The following is a 25,019-nucleotide window of genomic DNA, read 5'->3' as shown; positions in this document are numbered from 1 at the left end:
AGCCTCCTGCACCTAGCAGGTTGTTCTCAGGACGCATCACCCGGTAGCACCTGCAGCACCTCACGCCCTTTATGGCTGAATAACATGCACTGTGTGAACTGGCCACGTGGCCACTCATCCACCCAGCCACTCATCAGGTGACGGACGGGCACTCGCGTTAACCTTCTGCTTACTGTGAACACACTCCACAAACATCTGTGCCAAGCTTTCTCACTTTTCCTTGGTTTGGGGTGTGTTGCTGTTTGTGGCACTGGGGATTGGGCACAGGGTCTCGAGTGTGCGAGGCCAGCGCTCTACTGCTGAGCCACATCCCCAGCCCACAAGCTGAACACCTGCTCGTGTCCTCTGGGCGCATCCCTAGGAGAGGAACTGCCAGGTCAGATGGCAGATTCTACCTTTAACCCCCTGAGCCTGTTTCCACTCCTCCCGGCAGTATGTCGTGGTCCTGATTTCTCCACGTCCCTTGCCAACACTTGCCAGTTTCTGTGGACTTTCTCTGAATGAGGATGGGAAGTGATGTCCTGCTGTGGCTTTCATTTGCATTTGTGGCTTTCATTTGCATTTCCTAACGAGGGGTGATGCTGAGCATCTTACCATGTGCCTCTGGGCCTTTGCTAAGGGTCTTCACGCACTGAGGTCACATCCCAAAAGTCATGTTTTGAAAGGCATGTGGGAATATGATAGGGCACGATAACAGTAAGTCTGAGATTTGCTTGAAACTATGAGAGCAAAAAAAATCTTTTAAGAGAAAGAAGAGATAAGCCAGACTCCAATGAATCTGGCGGATGGACACTCGGGGGTGGCTGCCTCCTCCTCTCTGTTTGGCGTACGTTTGAAATCGCTTATGTTGACGGATACGAGGGAGGGTGCCTGGGTATTCTCTTTACTTTTGTATGTGTTTAGAATTTCTCACAATTAAAAAAAAAGACAAGAAATTCTGCCATCCCTACCTGGTGCGCCTCCACTCCCAACGCTTGCAGAGCAGACTTGAAAAACTCGGGGGAAGGTTTCCCCACCACTTCGGCCTCAATCCCACAGGCGTACTGGGAAAAGGGAGAAAGACACAGCATGGGTTTGGGGTCCAGATCAGGTGTGTGCCCATGAAAGGACGTCCCAATGTGTCCCCAGGTCAGCAGCCGCAACAGGGAAGGTCGCCGCGGGCGTGAGAAGCCCGTCTCACAGCAAGAGCGTCGTGACTCTCGTGCTTAGGGCACCCAGCGTCACCCACTCCGAGGCCCGTGACAGCAGGAGGCACCCCTGGCAGGCACAGCCACGAGCCTCTGGCGCCAGGAGGCCGGGCCCACTCTCGCCCACTCTGCTGCCATCCCTCCTGCTTCCTCCCGAGGCTCCTCCAGCTCCACCACCGGCCCTCCCGAGAGAGGCAGGTTCTACCTGCCACCTGCCCCTTCCTCCCACCGAAGAGCGGAAGGAGGAGCTGCCGCTGTGAGGCTGACTCGGGGCAGGAGCTGGGGCGAGGGCAGCAAACGGGGTGTGGGTCAGAGCGGACTCGAGGGCCTGGCCACAGAGGGCCTCATACGCTGGAGGGGAGCGTCAGGAAGGAGGCCAGTGGTCGGCACAGACACCAAGCCATGAGTCAGACAGGAGAGCAGCAGAGAGCATGCTGGGAGAGCAGGCAGGGAGGGGCGGGAAGAGGGCACAGGGAGGACAGAGAGGTGACCAGGACAGCTCCAGAGGATGGGGAGTGCATGGCTGGAAGCCCCGCACAGGAGGGCGACTTTGAAACATGAAAGGCCACTAATGCATCAAGCCCAGTCCCTTCTCCAGGAAGCTCTGAAGCGTCTTGGTCAAACATGTCTGAAGAGGGCTGGGGCAGAACCAGCCGGGCACCTCGAGCGCCTTCACGTAGGCTCCGACGTCCAGCATCAGCCCCGAGGTCTCCTTGTAGTAGCGTCTACGAGAGAGCAGAGTGGGGAGGTGAGCAGAGCCCCGGGGCGGGCAGCGCCGGTGCCGTGCCGAGCTGACTGGTGGGGCCAGGACAGCAGAGCCCATGGTCCAGCAGCCCTGGAGCTGCCTATTGAGGTTGGGCCTTCAGTCTGAGTAACCCCCTGCCCCAGGGGCAGCTGGATCCAGTGGTTGACACAGAGAAAGCCACGTGCCCACAGGAAGGAACAGCGGCCCACAGAGCGTGTGGTGAATCCCCAGTTGCTAATAATTAACCCTAAGTGCGGCTGAAGAAGAAAGTGCCATTAGTCCCACATCCGCCTGCCACATCTCCCACTGGCCAGTCAAGCGAGGGGCCAGGCTGCATGGGTGCCAGATGCTCTCAGGAGCCAATGGAGGCTAAGTCGGCTTGGCTTAAGGTGGGTTCCATGAGGCCAGCGGCTGGGCTGAGCCCTGGTCCCATGGCCTGGCCTGGCCACCCATGTGGGACCTGAGCACAGAGCTCTCTGAGCAAAGCCATCCGGCCACAGAGAGCGGTGAAGGGAGCCCAGCCTGTGCTCTCTGAAGGACTTCCAGAAACCCCAGAGCAGAGTGGATCTGACTCCAAAGCTGTGAGGGTGTCTGCCACCCGCCACATCCGTGTCCCTTCCCCGCCTTGCCCTCCAGATTCAGGGACATTCAATGTCACGTGTGCAGAAAACCAGAGAAGAGCAAAGTGGGTTGGCTTCGGGTGCAAACCCTGTCTTGGCTTTCTAACAGTGACTCTGGGTCACACAGGCCTCTGGGCCTGGGAGCCTGAAGACCCACAATCGAAACCCAGGGCTTCTCATGCTGATTTCTGGGGTTCAAAAGGACCGCTGACTCCTAGAAATCAAAATGAGAGTCTCTAATATCTCCTTCTTTTTTAACCAAATCTGGGCTGGTCTTTATAGAACCAAGAATTTTTCTGTATTTCCTATTCATTCAGGAAAATGAAAAAGCCATCTTGAGCCAACTGTTGGACAAAAATTTTTGGAGGTACAGTAAATACAAGTATTTAATTTATTTCTATGCCCTAGAGACTGCAAATATTTCTCTTTTGTTTCTGACCCAAAGGGCCGCAGCGGCCCTGGACAGGCCCCGCACGCTCCACCACAGGGGAAGCGGCGCCGGGAAGAGGGGACCAGCGGGAGCAGCAGTCAGATCCGATTTTATGCTTTATTCTCCTGCCGTTTCCGATTATTCAGCACAGCTCCCTTCAAAATGACCACTTGACCTTTCCCAGAAGAGCCATTAACCTTCCATAGTCTGTTGCGTAAACAGCTTAATTTTCTGACGGCGGCATGACAGAAGAAATTACAAAGCCAATTCCCACTCTTGGGTCCAAACAGATGCCAAATGTAAATCACTCCATCTCCAGGAGGAGGACACCCTGGCCTGCCCCCGCCCTCCACTGCCGGGCCTGCCTCCTCCGCCGTGCACGCAGCGGCCACCTGGGTCAGCAGCAGCACACGACAGCAGCCTGTCCTGGGTCTCGGGCCCAGAGAAGCTGTGACTTCGCCCAAAAGCTCTCCGTTTCCTCCTCTGGCTTAACCACCCCATGCCCATGTGGGAACCCCCAGCTGGAGGCCCACCCACCTCTTGCCCAGCCCTCCTGCTGCCCAGGGGTTGCCCACTACAGACCTGAGAGCATCTTTTTTTCCAACAACATTCCGATTTGACTACTACTCATGATCTGGAATATTATTACTTTAATAATTATGAGAAAAACTTTAAAGAAGAAAATCTAACATAAACGCGTCATGAAGAGCTTCTTAATTATGCCAGTGGTCTAGTGCAGGGCTGCTGACCCACACGCCCAGGGGGTGCGAGGGAAGGAAACAGACCAAACGCTGCGTTGTGCATGTATGGGCGTGTCACAACGAATCCCACCGTTATACGTGATTATAATGCATCAGCAAGAAAGGCCCACCCAAGGGCCCAGCCCAGGCAAGGGAGCCAGCAGGCCAGGGGCTGGGCGGGCCCCACAGCAGTGATGAAACTGCAGAAGGTGATAAGAGAACGTGGTGGTTGATTTATACATCACCCTGACGGGGCCACGGTGACCAGCTGATCAAACATGATTCTCGACGTTTCCACGGAGGTGTTTTTCTGGATTTACATGGTGGAGTTTGAGTAAAGCAGACCACCCTCCATAACGTGGGCGGGCCGAATCCCATCAGTCGAAGGCCTTAACAGAGCACACCGCCCGCCCCTGAAAAGAAGGAATGGCGGGCAGACGGCCCGAGCCAGCTGCAGCCCCGCCCGAGCGCCGGCCTGCCGCCCCTCTCGTAGATTCTGGCCGCACCAAGCCTCCAAACCAACATCTCTAGCCACCCTGCAGGCTCCTCTTTCTCTGGAGAACTCTGTCTACAACGGGACCCACTCTGTTCAACACACTAGAAATGTCTAGCTTTTGAAAATACATATTCCCTTTTTTTCTTTCTTGAAACATCTCTCAATTGCATATTTGGATGAAGAGGTATTTCTCTACTTTGAGAAAAACAACAAACAGCCTAAGATAAAAAAGACAACTGCCGGTGAAGCTTGGAAACAGAGAGTAGGAGAGCTGGGCTCTGCGGGTGTGAGGGGACGGGGGCTCCGCACCCCGACCTTCCGTCCTCAGAACCTGGAAATCTGGACACTTGATGTAAAATCTTCCAACTTTTAAACACAGGCTCAAAAACACTTGAAGATCTTGTAAGGTTCAAACTTCTGTTCTAGAACGTAACCCAGAGGTGCAAGCAGAGGCCCTGGGGTGGTCCAGGCCAGGGGCACTCCTGTCTCTTCCAGCAGCCACTGGGGGACGGGATTCGCTTCGCCTCTACAGGCCTCTGTGCACCAACCCGCGGGACGACAACACTGCCAACGGCTCCAGGCTGCGATCAGAACCCAGTGAACCAAGGGCGTCAAGTGCTTGCAAAGGCCAGTGGCCAGATCCAAGGTCCCTTCCTGTCCTTTCAAACAGCTGGTCCTGTTCAGCAGGCAGATGCCGTACAACCAGTCACAGAAGGACCAAGCTGGACACGGATCCCAGCTCCGCCTGAAAGATTGGGGTAGGGACCCCAGAGTGTCCTTGTAGCCTCGAGAGGCTGTGATTCTAGAGCTCTAGTGCTGTTTCTGTCGACGATGGGATGAACCTGCACGGCTCTCTGGAAAGCAACCAGGCAACGCGCACCAAGAACCCCAGAGATGCCCACCCCCTAACTCTCCCAGATGCCACTGCTGTGGTGGGAAATCAGAAACAGCCCCACAGCGACCGGCGAAGACAACTGTAGGACAGCCACACCATGGGGGACCGCGTCTCAGAGACAGCCACTCACGGTGTGCAAAGCCATCGGCTTGGTGAACAATAAACATGAGGTGACAAAACAAGGTCAGCCTGGACGCCAAGGTTGTGGAGACGCCATCTGTGAGGGTCCCCGCAGCCAACACCAAGATGCTGGATTCCTGTGCAGTGAGACTAAAACCATATTTTGATTTCTCCTTTTGCATCTATAGCAAGTGCACTCTCTTGGCAGTCAGCAGAGGTATTGAGAAAAGTAACCACAGCTGGTTCTTTAGAGAGAGGGATGGTGCTGGTTTGCATCCGGAGTGATCCCTGAAGGGTCCTGCAGTGGGCACTTGGCCCCGCTGACTGAGCTGTTGGAGGGTGGTGGGACCTTCAGGAGGTGGGGCCTACGGAAGAACTCGGGTCACTCGGGGGTGTGCGTGGGGATGCTGGGACCCCACCCTGTCCTCTCTCTCTTTGCTTCCAGCCACTGTGAGGTGAACAGGTTCCTCTGCCACACGCTTCCGCCATGATGCTCTGCCTCACACAGGCTGAAAGCAACAGGGCCCAGTGACCATGGACTCAACCTCCAAAACTATGAATCAAAATAAACCTTTCTCTCTTTAAGTTGATTTATCTCAGGTGTACGTCACAGCAACAGAAAGATGACTCAGGCATGGGCCAGAGGCTCAGACGAAGGGCTGCTCATAAAACTACTGCTTTACAGAGATGATGCTCTGGGGCCACAGACGCCTGGTGCCCAGACCAGATTATCCCCCAGGCCCTCGAGCCAACTGGTCACTACTCAGGTGTCCCTTGGGACCATTCTTCAACACTTTGGCTACATCCTGTCCAACTGCACTGCCTTCTTTACTCCAAACTTGGAATGATCAACATTTGGCCTCTGAGATCTCTGCAGAGTCTCCATCCACCCCATGCCTGGCCTCTCCTAGCCGGGAGTCCTCACAGATGCTTGATCAACCAGCTCCAGAGGACAGAGTACTCTGGTTTCCTAAATTATTAAAGAAGTGGAAGGAAGAAATGAGGAGAGAAGGCAGGGAGAGAGCCGGCCACTCTGAGCTCACTCCACACCACTGTTGGCAACCTTCTTATGTGTCAGAGAACCAAGAGCATCGTCCAAAGAAGCCAGAAGTGCCTGTCTCTGGAGTCAACTTACCCTTTTCCCAGCGATATGAGCACAGGATTTTCCAGTTCCATGAGTATCTGGAAGGCTTTATTCATGTTCTGATAAGAAAAGCTTTCACCAGCATCTGCCATTACCACACAGTTCGGGCTGGACTTGTCAATCTGATCGAATTCTGAGCGGACTCCTGGAGCAAGAGAGAAAGAGACAGGAAAGAGAGACCAGGATCAAGCCCAGGAACGACGCGGCCGACCCCCAGCTGACCAGGCACCCTCTGGGCACATCTGCCTCTCTCTCAGAGGCTCTATGTTTGGTTTTTTCCTTTTTATTAAATTAATTATTTATTTCTAACAGGGCCTGCTCCTGTCTGGGCCCCACAGTTCCACGGGATGTGGACAGGGAGGGTGTTACTCTCCTGTGGGAGACAGAGGAATCCCGGATCCCCATAGTTGGAGAGCTCGTTAGCAGAAAGACGGAGCTGCTCCAGGGACCCTCCACCCGACCCTGGCACCAGCCCTGGGAGCTCCCCTCGCCTCCCCAGAGCTTCACCACCAAGCGGGAGACCTGGTGGGAGGACAGCATGGGCGCAATCCCGAGTGTTGGCCCTGCTGGCCTCTCGCTGAAGGGCAGGGACACTTCAGGGGAACCCTCAGGTAGGTCCTGAGAAGCAGCAGGTCCCGCCTCCGGCCGCCAGGCCCGTAGGAAGGGCCCTCTCTCCTGCGGCAGAGAGAGGCGGGGACACAGATCCAGGCGCACGGCTTCGGTTCCCAGAGGAAGCCTGCTCCCGTCACGCCTGGTGTTCCACGTCGGCCTTCCGGATGGAAAGAGCTGAGGCAGCCACACGAGACCGCTTCCTGCCCACCAGCACGGTGAGAATTAAAAACACGGACAGCATCCAGAGCCAGCAAGCACAGAGTGGGTGCAGCAGCTGGCAGGGTGAATCAGCACACCCCCTGGAAGAGGGCTCGCGGGGTCTTAGAGAACTGAACCTGCACCTGCCCTCAGGCCCAGGGACTCCGCTCCTAGGCGTTTACCCAGAGAACCACGCAGGAATGCTCGCTGCCTAAGAGCCTAAAACTGGAAGGCGCCGGGCGCCCAGCAGTGTGGGAATGGACGGACAGGGCGGCACACTCATGGACGGACCACTACCTGGCAAAACAACACTCGCCCACCTGTGCTAAAGGTATGAGGAGTATCAAAAATGTTCCAGTGAAGAAAAATTTGTGAAAATTCTGGAAGTTTTGGTGAAAAAGTGTTTTGCACGAGAAGCTTCAGCAAAAGACTACTGCGGAAGAAAGGGCTGGCTAGCAGGCCCAACCTGTCCAGACCTGCACGTCCCGAAGAGGGTCTTCAGGGCTGACCTCGCCCAGCTCCAGGGAGCAAACTGCTGGCCCAGGGACAGCCTGCCCGATAAGGGATCCAGGCGCCTGAGGCCTGTGCCACACTGTATCAGCTTGATCTCGGCGCTGGTGGCCCTGCTCACTTGCGCGACTGACCCCAACCCAATCCCGGACACGGAGGCTCGAGGCGCTTCCTGCTTACCAACACGTCACATGTGTGGCTGCCACTCATCACTGCCACCGAGCACAGCCAGTGCAACTCCAGGGACGAGGGGACCTCACAGCTGGTGTCCCGCAGCCTCTGCCCTGTGCATCTCCCTGCCTGCGAGCTGTCTGCGTTCTCTCACTAAACAAACCACAGCCTGAGTGTGGCTGCTGCTTGGGCCCTGTGAGTCCTCCTGGTGACACACTGAGGCTGGGCCGGTCTTGTGGCCCGACATGATCACACACAGTATGACTCATATGGAATTCTAGGATAAGAACACTTACTTACAACAGAAAGTATCAAAATAACGGTCACCCTTAATGGGCAGGGGCTGGGGACTGGCTGGGAAAGGCAGGGGTCTTTCAGGTGATGGTGATGTTCAGACTGTATGTGGTGTGTGTGTGTGTGTGTGTGTGTGTGTGTGTGGTGTGTGTGTGGTGTGTGTGTGGTATGAGTGGTGTGTGTGTGATGTGTGTGTGTGGTGTGTGTGTGTGGTGTATGTGTGTATGTGGTGTGTGTGTGTTGTGTGTGGTGTATGTGTGTATGTGTGTGTGTGTGTGTGTGTGTGTTGTGTGTGTGTGGTGTATGTGTGTATGTGTGTGTGTGTGTGCTGAGCACTGAACCCAGGGATGCTCTACCACTGAGCTACCTCCCCGGCTCTCTTTATCTTTTGAGACAGTCTGTAAGCTGCCCAGGCTGGAACTTGCAATCCTCCTGTCTCAGCCCCTGGAGTAGCTGGGACTGCAAGCATGAGTCCCCACACCCTGTGATGTGGTAGACGCTGGGTCACAAAGGTGCCACAAAGGTACGTGCACTTGTCAAAACAGCCAGAGTTTACTTGAGGTTTGAGTGTGTCCTTGTATGCAAACTTTGCATCAACAGAAAAGACACAGATACTGACTGCTATAATAGTATGTTGAAGCACTTAGGGGACATCTACCAAGTCTGCCATTTCAGTGAACTGAAAATATAACACAGATAGATAGGGGGAGAGAGGGATGGACCGACACCCGGGAGGAGTCGGTGACAAAATCCAGTAGATGGGTATAAAAATACTCTCAGGAAAATTCTTTGAGCTTTACTAAATGCTTGAAATTTTTCATAATAAAATGTTGAGGGGAAATCCATCAACAATAACATTTGAATTTTTAAAAAAATCACAGTTTGAAGATGCAGGCGCGCACACAGGAAAGAGGCAGGACGCCCCCCTCCAGCCTGCTCGAGCTCCACCGCCGGCTCCTTCCGATCCCAGCTCAACGCGGCCATTGAGGTAAATGCGGTGCTTCCCTCTCCTCCTGCCAGCGCCACCCCACTCCCACGTCCAGAAACCTTTCTCTGGGGTCCAGGGAGACAGAATTTCCTAAGTCTCCTTTCTCCGAGGACCATGTTCTAAAGACACTGGCAGGGATCCTGGTTCCAGAGAAAGGACTCGGAGAAGCACGATTTCTAAAGGCTGGGCAGGCTGCCCTTCCTTGGTTCCAGGGCTATGAATTCAACCCTTGGGTCTTCCAGGGAGCACCCTCCACCTCTGAGAGCCCCCACTCCTGTCCTGGAAAGGAGAAAAGCAGCTCGCCTCTGCCCAGGGGTTTGTAAAAATCAAAATCGAGTGCAGAGGCACAGGGAAGAGGGCCCTGTGGGGGGACGGAGAAGTGCCCTGAATTCCAGAGTGCTGCTGATGTCTCTTCTTTCTAAATACTCAGACAGCACCAGGTCATATTGCTCTTTTAGTTTTGTCCCCCAAACTCCCAGCAACGAGGGTCAAAGGGGCTCCTGTCCTGCATTCAGAGTAAAATCAGGATGCAAACCCTGTTCCTACAGTCATCTGCAAGCTGCATCAAAGAGCAGGACTGGCTGTGGGTGCCACATTCTAGAGAGCGGCAGGCCTGCATCCAGCTGTCCACTGTCCCCTAGTCAACCCCCTGGCCCCTTTGACCAGTCTAGATCAAGGGACTCCATCCTAGGCTTTCCTTCCGGAACCATCCAGAGTGGCCTCTAGTGACCCTCTGCTGAGGTTGGGGGATGGATGGGGCCTGGTCCCAGCTTACCCCCACGAGGTCTCTACCCCACAGGCCCAGGAGTGTCATGGCAGGAGCCAGGTGTCAGCTCCATGTCCCTTCCTTTGGTTCTGTCCAGGTGAGAAAGGGGACCCTCCACCCAGCCCCCATGCTGCTGAGGGGACACCTTCACCCCGACGGTCCCAGGACTCAGCAGGCCTACCGTCATGGATGAGCAGGTGTGGCCGCAGGCCTCGCTCCTTCAGGATCTGACAGGTGGCCGGGGCTGGGGCGGTCACCTCCTCCTCAGAGATGTCGAATCCCAGCCGCCGAAGCAGTGCCACCAGCTCTCCCCGGGACTTCTGCGACTCGTTGGTGCAGAATCTCACCTTCAGCTGGGACCGCTTCAGTCTGTGGTGGGAAAATGACAGGTGAGGGTGCTGTCAGAACGTGGAGTATGGGTTCCTGGGAAGGGACCCAGAGACGGACACTTCTCCCAGGGTCACTGATGAAGTTCACTCTGGGACCGGAGGTGGTTCTGAGGGGCCTCAGGTGTGCTCAGGATGAGAGGTCTCACCTAGAGCAGACCCCTTGTTGGGGACCTCAGGCCATGGCGCACCGTCTCCTGTCCCCCCGTCACCGGACTTGATACATCTGAGATTCCCCAGAGCTCCCCCTGCTCTGCCTGTACCTCTCCCTCTACCTGGGACACACTGTACCCCTTGACTGAGGACACGTCTCTGCACCTCGACCTGAGTCCCACGCCTCTGCACCCATGCTCACTCCACCCCCACCCCGATCCCACTGAGCACCTCCACCTTGGAAGACGTGGAGCTATTTCTCTGTGCCTTTCCACAGCATTCCACCTGGCCTCTGAGTGCTGTGTATCTGGCCTTACTGTCTTTGAGTCCACATTTCCCAAAAAGGCCAAAGGCAGAGGGACCAGGTGGAGGTCTGTCTTCTCGTGGCTGTCAGAGAGGAAGGGTTACCCGACACAATCACCAGAGCAATGATGGTTCCAGATGGACAGATTGGGGCCTGACCCAAGCAAACCCTGCACCAAGGAGGTGTGACCCTGAGCCTCCATCCTTCCGCCTGCCACCACAACAGACCTGCTGCATCCAGGCTGCACTTGGCCAAATTCTCCAAAGGCAAAGTCACAAAGCAGGTGACTAGAGGCTCCCAGTGAAATGACATTCAACCCTCAACAAGCACTTACTAAGTGCTTACTGAACGCCTACTAAGTGCTGGGCACTGGGCTAGTGCACTGAACTGCAGCTGTTCCCGAGGCAAGGTCCCTTCTCCAGGGTGGGCGGGAGGTGGGCAGTAAATGAGAGGGAAGGGGAGGCCGCAGGCCATGATCTAAGTAACATATTGATACAGTGTCACATGCATCATCTCTAATCCGTTAGTAAACACATCTAGAGGAGGAATGTGCTCAAGTTCTGATTTTGCAGATGTGGCCCTAATCAAAGGAGTTCAGAGGCGACACATGGATTACACCCAGTTGCTTAGAAATGTGGCTTGAGATCGACCGCCATTGGATAAGTAAGTGAGACCCAAACGAAGGCTCAACTCAACCCAAGGAGAGGCTAACGGGTGAGGAAACTGAGTCCCAGAAAGGTCTAGGGCTTCTGTTCCTGCTCTTGAGGCTGAGACTCTGGGGACGCAGGCGATTTTTCTCTTGAATCCCACAGGGATCCTGGAACTCACGGTGGATCAGGAGCAGGAAATGGGTGCTTCCAGATCTCCCACCGAGGGGAGAAAGCGCGTGTCCCAGTGTGAGGTCTTAGAGGAGATTCCTGGAAGACCAGGCCCAGCGGTGGCCTGCAGGCCACATGGAGGGACGAGCAGCCCATGCCATGGGCAGGCAGTGTGCCCCAGCTCCCAGGCAGGAAGATGCGAGCAGCCGGGGCAGACGCAGGGTGGAGCTGGGGGAAGAGGCTGGGATGGAGGACCACTGAGAAGACAGGGAGGAGCCGGGCATCTGTCTGCTGCTGGAGTGAAGAGCGGACTCCAGATACAACCCCTGTTGGCAGTGACAGCAAGTGGCAAGAGTGGCAGGTCTCAGCTGAGTGTCCCCTCCTCCCGCCCCCTGTGCTGCCGCCCCACCACACCCGTGTCTAGCCCTCACGCCCTGCTTTTCTTTCTCTGTCCCATCAGTATCTCCAGTGGTCCCATTTACCCATCTGTTTCCTGTCCTTCTCCCTGACCTGCACGTGCCACACACAGCTCAGGCCAGGGCCTGCTCCGTTCTCCACAGCCTCCCCGGTGCTGGCACAGCAGGCTCTCCATAAACGTCTGCCGGACAACGGATGGAAGTCCTGAGGACCTCACCTGCTGCTTCCCTGGCGCTGTCACCCTTACGAGCTCGAGCCCGACAGAAGCAGGCAGGCTTCAGTGCGCCTCCAGACCCCCCCACCCCGGGCTGCCAGGGGCAATTTAGGCAGAAATCTGCACAGCGCTGACAGTGGAGACGCAGCCACACCATCTTCCCCAGCTCAGGTGACTTGTTCCTTTCTTACTATTTGCCTTTCCTAATCAGAGGTTTATGAATGATCAATTACACTTAGTGGTTAATTGCCCTTCATAAAGATAGCTTTTTATTTTTAAATTAGGCAGTTAATATATTGAAACTAATAGCATCACCTTGTACACTGCGGATAGATCTTCATTGATTGGCGCCCGGAACGTGTGATTCACACCCAAGTTAATGGAGCAGTTGAGGGAAGAAGTGCAGGGGGTCCCAGGGGACTAATTACTCCTGATGAATGATGATGTGACCTTCTCAGAACAGTGAGCAATCGGTGTGACAGTGAGATGGCAGCACCCCACATCTGTCACTCCACACACAACTTCAGATGTGGTCGGGAGCGAGCTCGGCTCACTCTGGGACACTCACACCCAGGACTCCCTGGAAACAGCACAGAAGTTCATCAGAAATACGCGCTTTCTAAGTCAAAGGACACATTTTAGAGATGATCTGCCCTGAAGAATCTAGTGGGAAATGTGTAAGCACTGCCCTCCCTCAGGAAGGCCACCACGTCCCCTTCTGATGTGTCACCACACCATGGTTCCTGTCTGGCCAGCAGGGACCAATCCCAGGTGAACTCTTCATTATTTTAAACTACTATAATTAATAAAAGGGGTCACCATGGTTGTTAAAATGGTGACATGAATACAACCCTGTATGGACGCTTCCCTCCAGGGAAGCCCTGTTCCTCACCCGTTGTCCAGGGCCTGAGGGCAGGAGGCGGTTTGCTGTCCCTCACACACATCCCCAGGGCCAAGTGCCTGGCTTGCAGGCACCCTGCTAAGCAGCACCTGCCGGAGGAAACCGGCAGGGGCGCGGAGAGCCACCACCCCCTCTAGAGATGATCCAACAGGCTCCCGGGGTCGAGAGTTGACCCAGGTCGCCAGCTTGTGGGGACAAAGCCCATGAGCCTCACATGTCTGTGGTGGCAGCTGTGGGCCCTTGCATAGGAGGGCAAAGATGCCAGGACCCTCGAGTGGAAGCACGGTGCCCAGCTCTGCCACGGGGCATCCTGAAGCAGGGAGGAGTGTGCCGAGCTCCTCCGTGTGAGCACATGAGGGACAGGAAGGGTGACGTGGGCTCTGGCATCAACGGTGAGCTCTGAATGGCTTATGCTGTGGACTAAATGTGCCCACAGAATTCAGGTGCTGAAGCTCCTAGCCTCAATGTGGCTGTCAGGAGCCAGTGCCCATGAGGACGTGGTTAAGACAGGCACTCGATTGACAGGACTGCTGTCCCCATGAGGGGACACCCCCGAGAGCCCTGTGCACTTTTCTCTTGCTCTCTTCTGTGCACACAGGAGGCACAGCAAGATGGCAGCTGCCGGCAACCAGGAAGAGGCCCTAGCCAGAAGGTGGCCGTGCAGGTCCCTGAGCTGGGACTTTAGCCTCCAGAACCGTGAAAAACCAGACGCCCGTTACTTAAGCCACGCTGCCTGAGCAGCGGTACCAGCTACGCGGCCTGAGCAGTCACACAAGCAAGGAGCAAATGCCCCGCACTTCTCAGCAAAGCCTGCTGCTGACGGCCTGGACAGAAGTCCGGAGTGGAAGGAAAGCCCAAGCCTGCACGGCTCCCAAAGGGCCGCAAGGCAGTCCCAGCGAAGAGGGTCTGTGGCTGCAGCAGGCCCAGCTCCAGATGGGCTACTGTCCCCAGCCCAGGAGGAAAGGAGCCTCCTGCAGGCCCCTGGATGTCCAGACGGCCCTTCTGCGGCCGTGGCTGCTGCCTGGGCACACTAACCCCAGGAGCTCATGGGGGTGGGGGGCTGCCCCATTTTCTGGTCCAAACTGGATCTTTGAACTGACCTTTACCTCATCCTGGCAGGCCGGGACGCGCCTCTGAGTGACAACGTCGCCTGGTGCAATTACCGAGCTTCAGATGAGGCAGTCCTTTACAAATCACCTCGGACTTTACACATCTGCTGGCTGTCGGCATCTGCCAGGAGCGCTCACCCGAAAATAATGAAAACCCTCTCATTATTGTTCCGTGGCAGGTAAAGTGTTAGGACAATTATTGGACATCCTGAGTGACCTTGGGACGGCTCAACAGCCTGCCCTCTCCAGCTTGCCGAGGACGGGGACGCCAGGGGCTCTTCTTGGAGGGGCAGAGGGAGGCTGGGCAGGGGTGAGGAGGCTGCCAGGGACAGAGCAGCCCAGGCCCTTCCCCCCCTGGGTCGCCTCCTCTCCCCTCTCGCCCTGGCATTTGCCACTTCCGTCCGACCCAGAGGCCTCTCATCCCGAGTCTTTGCCCTCACCAGCCCCAGAGTCCAGTCCTACTCCCCTCAGGCCTGGTTCATGAGTCCCTCCTCTGGAACTCTGACCCCTGCCTGCTCCAGACAGAGCCCGCCCGCCTCCAGCTTGACTGAGGTGTCGTCCCCACTCCCTCCTCTGCCTCCTCCACCAGCTCCGGGCTCCCGGGGGGTCAGGGCTGTGCCCTATTCAGCATCCCACCAGGCACAAAACAGCTGACTGGGGAATCCTGGTGCATGGCCAGCCATGTCCCCAGTGACCAGAGCCTGGGTTCACCAACATGGGCACCTGGGTGGATATGGAACTGTGGGAAGGCAGCACCCAGGCCTGGGTGACAGAGGCTAGCAGAGCTCAAGAGGCCTCGGGCTGCAGGGAGCTGCTGGGCAGGGCCACAGGACCTGCCTACTTGGGGAGCAGTGCCTTCATGGGGACGGGATGTGCTGCCTGGTCCACAATGCGGAGCCAAGTTGGGGAAACAGAAGCCCAAGGGTTCACGGGGTCTGAGACTGCCAGGGAGTGACACGTTTTTCCTGTCTGAGGTTGCCTGGATGCCCTCTAGAATTCTGCCCAAATGCATCTGGCGTGGTACTTAGTGCCCAGCATGGCAGATGCGGTACTGGGAGAAGCATCTCGATGATCCACATTCAGATCCGATGGGCCCACTTGGAACCCCAGAAGTTCCCACAAGGAAGCCTCCACCTCCGAGCGCCTTCTGCCTTCCTGCCATACAGCAGACCCTACCTGCTAGGTGATGGAGGCTCCCGCCTGTCACGGAAAAGGGAGCCAGGGTGCAGGGACACAAACCTGCCTCAGCTCCTCAGAGGCGTTCCCAGCCCCTCGAGGGAGATGCTTCCCTCAGCAGCCAGCGGAGCGCTTTCTCAGCAGGGCGGCTCCCTGTGGTTCTGAGACCTTTGCTCGGTCCCCTTCCCACAGCGGCAGAGACAGAAACACGCTTGCAGAAGTGAAATCTAAGAACCCAGGATTTTTTTTTTTTTTTTTTTTTAGGTAAAATATTTATCGATGAGAACCCAGGATTTTAAAACAGAAAGTCGAGCGGGAGCCCTGTGAGCAGACAAAGTTGTCAGACGGCCGCTGGCGCGACCCGGGGATAGCCAGAGGTGTGAGCGGGGCCTGGGCTCCACTCAGGGGCAGGGGCGCCCGTGCTGGGCAGGGCAGCCACAGGAAGGGTTCACTGGTTTCCTAGGTGGCCGTGGTGATGGGGCACCCATGGCCAGACTCCTGGGATCCTTATGTGCCAGCCCTGAAATGGAGCAAGGGCAGTGCCCACCGCCCAGGGCTGCATGAAGCAGATCTGGCCAAGGATGGCACAGAAGGGGCACCACGAGTCCCTTGCTGGCTGGCAGCACCACCAGCTCCTGAAGAGCGAAGGACACTAATGGTGGCCTGGGCCAGGCGCTAGCTGGGCCTGTGACTCCTTCCTCCTCTTTGCCCTTCCACCGACCCCCAGGACGGCAGCCCCCAGCAAGGCCGCCAGCCATTCGCTCAGTGCCAGGCCCTCCCCGTGCTCCACCAGACACTGTTGGGCAGCAGTGCACACCTGGTGTCATCAGAGTCCAAAGTCTGAACCGAGAGGAAGCAGCAGGGACGCAGAGGCAGGGTCTCTGTGTGCGCCAGCCAGCCAGTGACCTCGGCGGGACAGCGATGAGGTCAAGCAGGCAGAGTCAGGTCCCCAGCCAGCTTCCTTACGAAACACGCCTGCCTGGCCTGGGCCTGCCTCCCCTGCCTGCAGAACACCCTCTCTGTGACGCCTCCGCCACGGAGCTCAGACCCCAGGGTCAGGCCAAGGCCAGAGCATCGATTCACAGCCATTAATAAACACCATTTGGAATCAAGTGCGCAGGAAACCGCAAGCCAGGGGAGGCCTGGAGCATCTCACCTAAGTAGCTCACTTCAGAGAGCAGGAAACTGAGGCCAGAGGGGCATGAGGAACCACGGGGACACTCACGGCCCCCACGAGGCCTGCAAACCCAGCTGCAGCCAGTTGTCCCTGAGCGCCAGGGCTGAGCACTGAAGGTGAGCTGTGTCTACACCTCCTCCCTGTGTGGCCTGCCACTAGTCATCTAACCCTCTCCACCCTCAGGTTCCTCATCACTATGAGGCTTCCGCATGGGGCTGTGGTGAGAACCGTATTCTAAAAAGACACATATAGGAAGCACCTGGCACATCTCAAACACTAGCAAACACAAGTAACAACAGAATTGTAAAAAATGATATTTTCTACACACTACATTATTCTATAGTTTTTTCATTTAGTATATACAACTCTCGTATCATATGCACTGATATCAGTCCCAAACGGAGCCAAGCCCTTCCTTCCCACAGCTGCACACGACCCCACAGTCTGGGTGAAGCACCCCTCCCGACACCCCAGCTTCCAGTGCATCTGAACTGCGCTGTGCTGCGCACGACCCGGACGGCAGCTCTGCCATTCTTAGGACCTTTCATGCTTTTCATTGACGGACCTCATAATAAACAGATTTGAACACAGAAAATATACTCTGTTCAAACATCGCCTTCTTGATTTTTAATTTTGGAGTTCTCCAAATTTCACTTGGCAGATAAATGCTCTGAGGCTAATAAAGCTCAGCACCCCCAGTTTGGGGATCTGCCTGGGGTCTCCAGCTTCCAAGGACCCATGAACCTCACACTTTCCTTGAGCAGGAGGGGAGGTGGGGCAGAGAGGGGCAGAGTGGGGTGACCGGCAGCTGCCCAGGGGGCTGCATATGGTTGGGAGGATGGGGGTCAGGGGCTATGTCTCAAAACCTTCTGTGCTTCCAGGGAACAAATGGAGACGGGCTGGAGAGACCCGCTGTATCGGCCTAGGGCGCCAATCGAGCTGGTCAGGGAGGGAGGACTTGGACTTTTCTCTGTATTCACGTACTGGGGGAGCATTTACAAGGAAGCCACCGAGCTTGTGAAACTTCCATGTTGACATTACGAAACAGGATGAGAAGCACACCTGTTGGCCCAGGCCATGGCCCCCATCTCTGAAGACAATGCAGCCACCCCCGACAGCAAAGGGCACTGCAAGTGACGGCAGTCTTGACAAACACCCCTTGTCCAAGGTCCAAGTGAACCAGGAAGGCTCCCGCGACTGGGGCACACTCAGACAAGCGGCCTGCCCCAGGAACACTACGGGGCCCCCGGTGGGTGCTGGCTTCCTGATGGACGGAGATGCGGGCTGGCAGGTGAAGCTCCAGCCAATGGCCACAGTCCCTGTTACTATTGAGACTGCCAAGGACCTGTTTTCCCAAGGTCTGAGAGTGCCAAGGTGGCGGAGCACTGACCAGGTGGTCCCAGAAGTCAAGAGAGGCCTGACTTCAGACCAAGGTCCCTGGCTGCTCTACAATTTGCTGGGAGCATCTGCATTTCAACAGGGTCCCCAAGGCTTCCAGTCACACTGGGGATTGAGAGGCCCCACCTGCAAGGCCGGCACGAGGGTTGTGGGGCGGTAGGGGTAAGAATTGCTTTATGAGGCCGTCCTGGCTGAGGCTGACCCTGCTTCCTTCCGCCGGCTCCAAAAAGGCCAGCCAGTCCTGGGCAGCCTGGCAGATGTGCTTTAGTGGCCTGGGACAGGATGCAGTAAATGTCCACCGCCTTTCACATGCAGATGCCTCCAGGGCCATCATCCAGGGCCAGCAGCCTGTGCCTTTGTGCTACGGCCCCTGCTGTGCTGGGCCCTGCCTCTGAATGGCTCCCCTTGGGGAGTCCACTCCGCCCAAGAGTGGGCTCTAATAAAGGCCTGCTGGGGGGACCCAGGCCAGGTACAGATGTCCACAGCCGCCCACCAGTCCTAGAGCAGTTCCAGGAAGGAGCAGGCAGCCTGGGAACCCAGAGCCATACTGCCTGGGAGGACTAGGGAGGCCTGGGCTCCGTTCCTCCATCTGGAAGCTCTTAGATGCTGGGCATCTCCTCTCCCAGCTCACTCCTCGTGGGATCTGCGAGGCTGGGTTCTGGCTGGCTCAAGGTCTCTCCACCTGACATGCCAGCCTCTCTGGGCACATGCCCTTCACTGCTGACTCGCTGTTCTGCCACCTTGTCTGCACCAGGGCCCAGGTGTCCAGCTACCTTGTTCATCACCAAAATCCCCAGTGCCCAGAAGGGTGTTTTTGGAACAAAGTAAGGTGTCTGAGTGGCCAAACGGACAACTGAATGGGGGAAAGAGAGTTCAGCCCCTTTTTCTGCTTCTGTCAGTGCCTGGAGAGTGCCTCAGCCCTCCCCATGAAACGGAAGAGCAGCCAGCAGGGCAGGTGAATTCCCTCCATGAAGGATGTATCAGTCTCGTCCATCTTAGTTCAAAAGCTGAGTTTACGCCCACTTTCTGTCCCCAAATAACCTTTCAGAAAATCTGAGGATACCTGTCACCACAGGAGGAGTGGGGACAGCCAGTCACTACTCCGAGGGTCACAGCCTAAGGATGCTGCTGGGGGGCTGCCAGGAGGTGGAGTCATGTGCACCCCCAGGACCACCCCTCCCCCACCACACTTGTCCCTCTGTGGCAGTTGATCTTGCCCCAGGAACTTCCTGTGAGCCCCTAATGGACTTCAAAGGGAGCGCTGCATTTCAAGGAGGACACAGAGGAAGGGTGGAAAGAAGCCACAGGGCAGCTGGGTCTTGGCAGCTGTGCACCTTGGTGAGTCCGGCCTGTCCCTAAAGGGAGCTCATTGTCTCAGTCACAGGGAGGAAACCCCCTGGAAAGCTCCAGAGCAGCCACATCTCACTGGAGGGCAAGTCTCATGGCCCCAGGCCCTGGGCGAGCTTTAAGCATCAGGCACAGCCCAGTGAGAGCCTGGTGCTTCCCTACCTGAGCAGGAAGGGTGGCCCTCTGGAGGCTGGGCCTGGGTGGGACCTTGTCCTAAAGAGCCAGCTGAGGAGGTGAAGAGCACCACGGTGTGGGGCCAGGGTCTATGGGTGCGAGCTGCTCAGGGACATCAGTGACAACCTCACCAGAAGTCTGTGTGACTGAGAACCAGTGAGAGGGGTCCCGAATGTCACCAGAGAAGGCTCCAAGCTGTGGTGTGGGGACACGGTCCTGAGGCAGGGGAGCCAGGAAGCCTCAGGGAAACCAGGCAGGCAGTTCTCTGGGACCCTCTGACAGCACGATGATAAAACCTCCCAGGATGGGAGAAATTATGTCATCTCACTAGAAATAGCCCCAGAAGCTTTCGGCAAGGGACTTTTCACCTCTATCAGCTACAAGCTGGGTTTGGCATACTTCAGGGCTGCTAGTACCTTGAAGCTGTTATGCAAACTGCACCTCTTTGGAGAACCCTTGGGCAGCGTCTCTCAAGCTGAGCATGGGCCTGACTGCCACCCATCTTTTCCACTCCCAGCTCTGCATGCTGCATGAATGCATCTGTGTGCTCACTGAAAGACATGTTCTAGAATGTTCCCAGCAGCACCACTCATAGTAACCCAAAATGGGAAACCACACTCCATGAAGAGGCGAATGGATAAATTGTGGTCATCACACAGTAATGAGAATGAACCATCTACAACCACACACCACAAATATGGGGCAAATCTCTAGAGAACGCGAGTCAAAGAAACAAGACATCACAGAGAGCATACTGTGTGAGTTCATCTAGGTACCGCTCATGCCAGGCAAAACCAGTCTACAGTACTAGAAATCAGGAGAGGAGTCTCCCAGGGGCAGGGGCTGGGTTCCTCTGAAGTGCTGGTCACATCGAGTGCTACAGCCACGAGTACTTTTCTATAGGTAGAACTTACTTTAATAAAAAGTTGTTTTAAATGGCCTTGATTTTAAAAGAATTAATGGTATGTATAACAGGAGTTTTTATCAATAACATAGAAAATGATATTTAAATGTTGCACTATTGTGGGGTCTATCACAAAGGAATGAGCACAGGACCAGGAGCTTGACTCACATCATGAGCCTCCAGGGCACCTGCCCACGACCCTCTGCCACCTCTCCATGCTGCCAGGTGCTCAAGGCAGGCATGGAAGCCACCCTCTACTTCATGTTCTCCCTGGCCCCAGAATAGCCAATATGTCAGCAGATCCCCTCAGTCCTACTTCAATCACATCCTTTACCTGTGACTGCTTCCTCTCAAGGCCAAGCCTCTTCAGCTCTCCTGGGCCACTAGAATAGTCTCCAAACTGGTAACCCTGCTTCCTCCCTTCCCCCGCCTCCTGCCTCCTGCCACTCCATTCTCCACACTGCATTCAGGGAGAGTTACTCACAGTTTTAATTTAGTTCTTTGAATGGGAAATACACTAGTTTTGTTTTAAAAAAAGATAACCCTTTAATCCATTAAGTCCCAAGTTTTCAATTCTGGGAAATTTCAATGAAATTGACACAGATGCATTAAAATAAGTAGAAATAATAATGTAGAGTTTATATATCCTTCACATGTATTCACATGTATATATTTTTTAAACAATCTATTCATTCACCTACTATTCTAAAAACATACTATTTATTTCAGAAGTTATAAATGGCTTATTTGTTGCTCAATTTAAGTTTTTATACATGTCTATTATCAGGACTTAACAGGTTAAAAATGATGCTATACAAAGTCTACAGTGAATTTTCTCCCATCCTCCCTCTCAGCATCCAGGCTTCCTGGATTGTCCCTCAGCTCTTCAGTCACACTTGGAGTGGCATGTGTCCTACTGAAGTAGAAGAAATAAGAAATGGGCAGAAGAGAAAATAAAGAAGGACAAGGAGACATCATTTTAACCTGAGGCTCCAAGCAAGTTGCCAGGTCTGTCACTCCCCAAGTCACTCTCCCCCAGGGCTGTCACTCTTAAATTCCTGGGAAATCTCTAAATTCACTTACTTATGATAATTCCCTTATGCACTGCTAATTAGCCTACCAATAAACAGATTCAACAAAGGGAGAGAGTGATATTTTAATAAACCTACAATTTAAGGGACTTTCTACAGTTGTCTACTGATCAGATAATGGGACCGCACTCAGTCTAAGGATCCCAAGAATGACCAGACCACCAAAAGTCATCTTATGTCATACCTTCCTGTACACACCCCTAACCAGGCTTCCTTTAAAACAGGAGCTGGTTCAGTTTTTTAATAAAAATCACAAACACTTGAACTCAAAAAGGAAAAAAGCAAAAACAAACGGGGAGCTGGGAACCCCCCACATGCATCTTCCACTCAACATGGCTAATGTTCTCCCCTGAACGTGCATTCCTAGCTTTCCTAACTCTGGGCCTCTGACACATGCTGAAATTCTTTTCCATCATGTACGTCAAGGACCACACTTGTCCTGAGTTGAGAACCCCCCCTCTCCATGAACTCCCAGGAACCCCCTTCCAGTGACATGTTCAGAACCTTTATGCAAACATGGCAGTAGGAACACATTACTGCATTTCTGCCTTTTCCACCCAAAGGCAGGTGACTGTGCGGCCTGCTGTCTTTACCAGCACGTGGCTTCAGGGAGGAGAGCTCCCTCCGCACCCTGCTGGGTGCTCCACTGTGCAGACAGGTAGGCGAGGCTCTGCAGTTGGCCTACGTTTGAATGGAACTCACTCTTTTGCTATTTCAAAAGGCACGCTCCCCCACATGAGGCCCTCCTCACTCTAAAATACCGCCCAGTGCCCTCTACTCCATTTCTGTAGTGCCACCCACACGATGCTCTCACCTGTGTTTTAGCCAGGCTAAAACTTTGGGGTTCATGGAGAATAAAGTGGAAGCCAGGAAAGCACCTAATCTGGACTTCCACCTACACAGAGCCAACCCTATGGTCAGGGTGTCTCCTAGATCTTCACTGCCCCTCACATGCGCTCTGAAGGCCAGATCACCCCCTCACCAGTTCCCAGCATCCCAAACATGGCCTACTTCACTGTGCAGCACAGTTTGGGTCCCTGTTATCTCAGCAGCTCCCACACATACAGGAAGGTAGGCTGAGGTCTCTGAGAATGACCAAGAGGTTCACTTTACTGCCATCTACAGGGTGGTAAACTGAGTCCCAGTGAGATCAGGCCACCAAGGTCAGGGTGCCCCAGTTAAGTGACTCTGGAAGGCTAAGTTCTGGCCAAGGAGTCCTTCCCGATTGACCATTAACACCACAGCAGTGCTGGTCAGGGGCACCATGGGAAGTTATAAAGCCCAGGCAGGGTGGTGCCAACCGTGGTACTGGCAGTGTCCTCTACCGGCAAGGCAGGGTGGGTCAAATGCCCTCCTCCTCTTCTCACGTAAACCACTCGGTCCAACAGAATTACATGGTGAGCTACGTATGTTAAGTGCTGTAGTAAAACATCAAGAGAGGTGGAATGGTGGAATTCATTTGACCTGTTTATCCCAACATCGACAAATTACTATCATTTCAACACGTAATCGTCATAAAACAAGACTAAGGAGCGACTTTACATTGTCTAAGCCTTGGAAACCCAGAGTGTACGGTATTTTACACTCGTAACACATCTCAATGCAGATTAGCCGCAGTCCAACAGCTGGGCAGCCACAGGTACCAAGCGGCTGTCCTGTTGGACAGCGCAGCTCCAGTCGGCTAGGCGCAGCGCGGGGCGGGGCCAGCGCGGGGCGGGGCGGGGCCAGCAGGCAGCCCCGCCCTCCGTGCCCGCCGCCGGGGGTCGCCCGCGCCCGCGGAGCGCTGATCCGGCAGGGACAGCGGCCCACTCACCTCGCCACCGCGTCCACCGAGCCGGCGATCGGGACGCCACCGCCCTCGCCGCTGTCGTACAGCACCCCCGAGATGTCGAGCAGCACCCCGCGCACGCCAGCCAGCCGCTCGCCCCACACGGCCATTGCGCCCCGAGTGCGCCCCGAACCCCGTCCCAACCGGCTGCTGAGCCCGCGGCCGCGCCCTCCGCGCAAGGGCGCCTGGGACACGTAGTCCGGGGCGGGCACAGGCCCGCAGCGGGCGGGGCCGGCGGCGCGGGCCCACCCCCGCGAGCGCCGGAGCGGATAGTTCGCGGACCCTGGGCAGATCCAGCGGGGAGCCAGTCCCTCGGAAAGGGTAACCTCCCTAAAAATCAGGGCCAGGCCGACTGAGTCGACGAGAAGGTACCTGTGAAAAGAACGAAAGTGAAAGAAAACTGGCTGCTCCCGCCGCCCGCCGTGTTCTCAGCCTCCAGAGGCAGAGTGACAGCCCCACCGGCAACCAGTGGCGCACCTGTTGATTGACAGGCCTGTGCCTGGGAAGCTGCGCTCTGGAAATGAGTCCAAAAGCGATGATTGCAGTGTTAAGGACAAGCTGGAAGAAAAGTAAATGTTCAAGAATAGGGATTGCTCAAGAACGTATAACATGGGTAGTGAAAGAAATAGGATGCTCTCAGAAATGAAGACAAGGTATCGGCCATGGAAAATACTCATGTGCTGATATATAGGGAAAAGCAAAATACAATATGTATGCAGACAACAGTCCTGCAAAAATAGGATTACAGGAATACGACTGGGAAGAAGATGGTAGCATCCCATTGTGTTAGGCCAATGATATTCTGGATGAATTACAAAATCACGTTTATTATTACATTATTTCTCAACAAATAAACATTAATATAAAAGGGATGGTTTCACTGGGCCAGCCTCAGCAACCTAGCAAGACTGTGTCACAAAATTTTTTTTTAAAATTAATAAGGGCTGGGGATGTAGCTCAGTGGTAAAGTGCCCCTCAGTTAAATCCCCACTACCAAAAATAAATAAATAAATAAATAAATAAAATTCTCTTTGAAGTAATTAAATTAAAAGGAGAAAATTTGACTTCTGATATGATTTAGCTTTAAGGTTTAAAGGGAGAGGGACCATATTATTCTACCACTTTATTTCAGGCTCTTGTTTCACAGAAATGATGAAGAATTCATCAGAATGTTAGAATTTGGGGCTGGGGTTGTAGCTCAGCAATAGAGAGCTTGCCTAGCACACGTGAGGCACTGGGTTCAATCCTCAGCACCACATAAAAATAAATAAAATAAAGGTGTCCATCTACAACTGGGTTAAATGCTAGAATTTTAACCCAGTCCAATGAATTGTGCATGTTTTGTTGCTAATCTTCCTGGAGGAGCTGCTTGCAGCTGTTTACTAGAGAAGTATAAAACGTTGTTCTTGTCCTTAGGGGATTACGATGCCAGGAAGGAGTTTTCTACATTAAGTAAAGGTCCCTTGTTGTAGACAGTAGGAGCTCCAGCCATGGGGGTTCGTGCAGGGTGTGAAAGAGCACGAAGATTTCCAGGGGGATTAAAGAACCATGCTCAAGTACAACACAACCAGAAGTCGTGCATCTATGACAGATGCCTAATGACACTGCCTCATCCCTTGGCTTCTAAGATGCCAGGGACCTAATGATACACCCCCCCAACAGAACAGCAGAAAAGCCAAACCCATCCAACATCTTCCCCTCAGAAG

At 54.7% G+C, this 25,019-nt stretch overlaps 1 protein-coding gene across 2 annotated transcripts in view; it reads right to left on the bottom strand.

The window, feature by feature from the left end:
- The window catches only part of Lhpp (phospholysine phosphohistidine inorganic pyrophosphate phosphatase), a 100,860-nt gene extending 77,380 nt beyond the window's left edge, over nucleotides 1–23,480 (bottom strand). The window contains exons 1-6 of one of the 2 annotated variants that reach the window (XM_047553410.1): nucleotides 23,299–23,416; nucleotides 12,524–12,788; nucleotides 10,098–10,285; nucleotides 6,369–6,522; nucleotides 1,849–1,912; nucleotides 951–1,043 (exon numbers count right to left, since the gene is read on the bottom strand). In XM_047553410.1, the coding sequence (XP_047409366.1) occupies nucleotides 951–1,043; nucleotides 1,849–1,912; nucleotides 6,369–6,522; nucleotides 10,098–10,285; nucleotides 12,524–12,549 (525 nt within the window). In that variant the 5' untranslated portion in view covers nucleotides 12,550–12,788; nucleotides 23,299–23,416. Of the gene's footprint in view, nucleotides 1–950; nucleotides 1,044–1,848; nucleotides 1,913–6,368; nucleotides 6,523–10,097; nucleotides 10,286–12,523; nucleotides 12,789–23,298 lie in introns of both variants that reach the window. The other variant, XM_047553408.1, reaches the window with a different exon arrangement.
- Nucleotides 23,481–25,019: the final 1,539 nt, after the last annotated feature.

The sequence above is a fragment of the Sciurus carolinensis genome, chromosome 5, assembly GCF_902686445.1.
Source record: "Sciurus carolinensis chromosome 5, mSciCar1.2, whole genome shotgun sequence".
In the NCBI taxonomy this organism is placed as follows: domain Eukaryota; kingdom Metazoa; phylum Chordata; class Mammalia; order Rodentia; family Sciuridae; genus Sciurus; species Sciurus carolinensis.
This window is presented reverse-complemented; position numbering and strand designations above follow the sequence as displayed.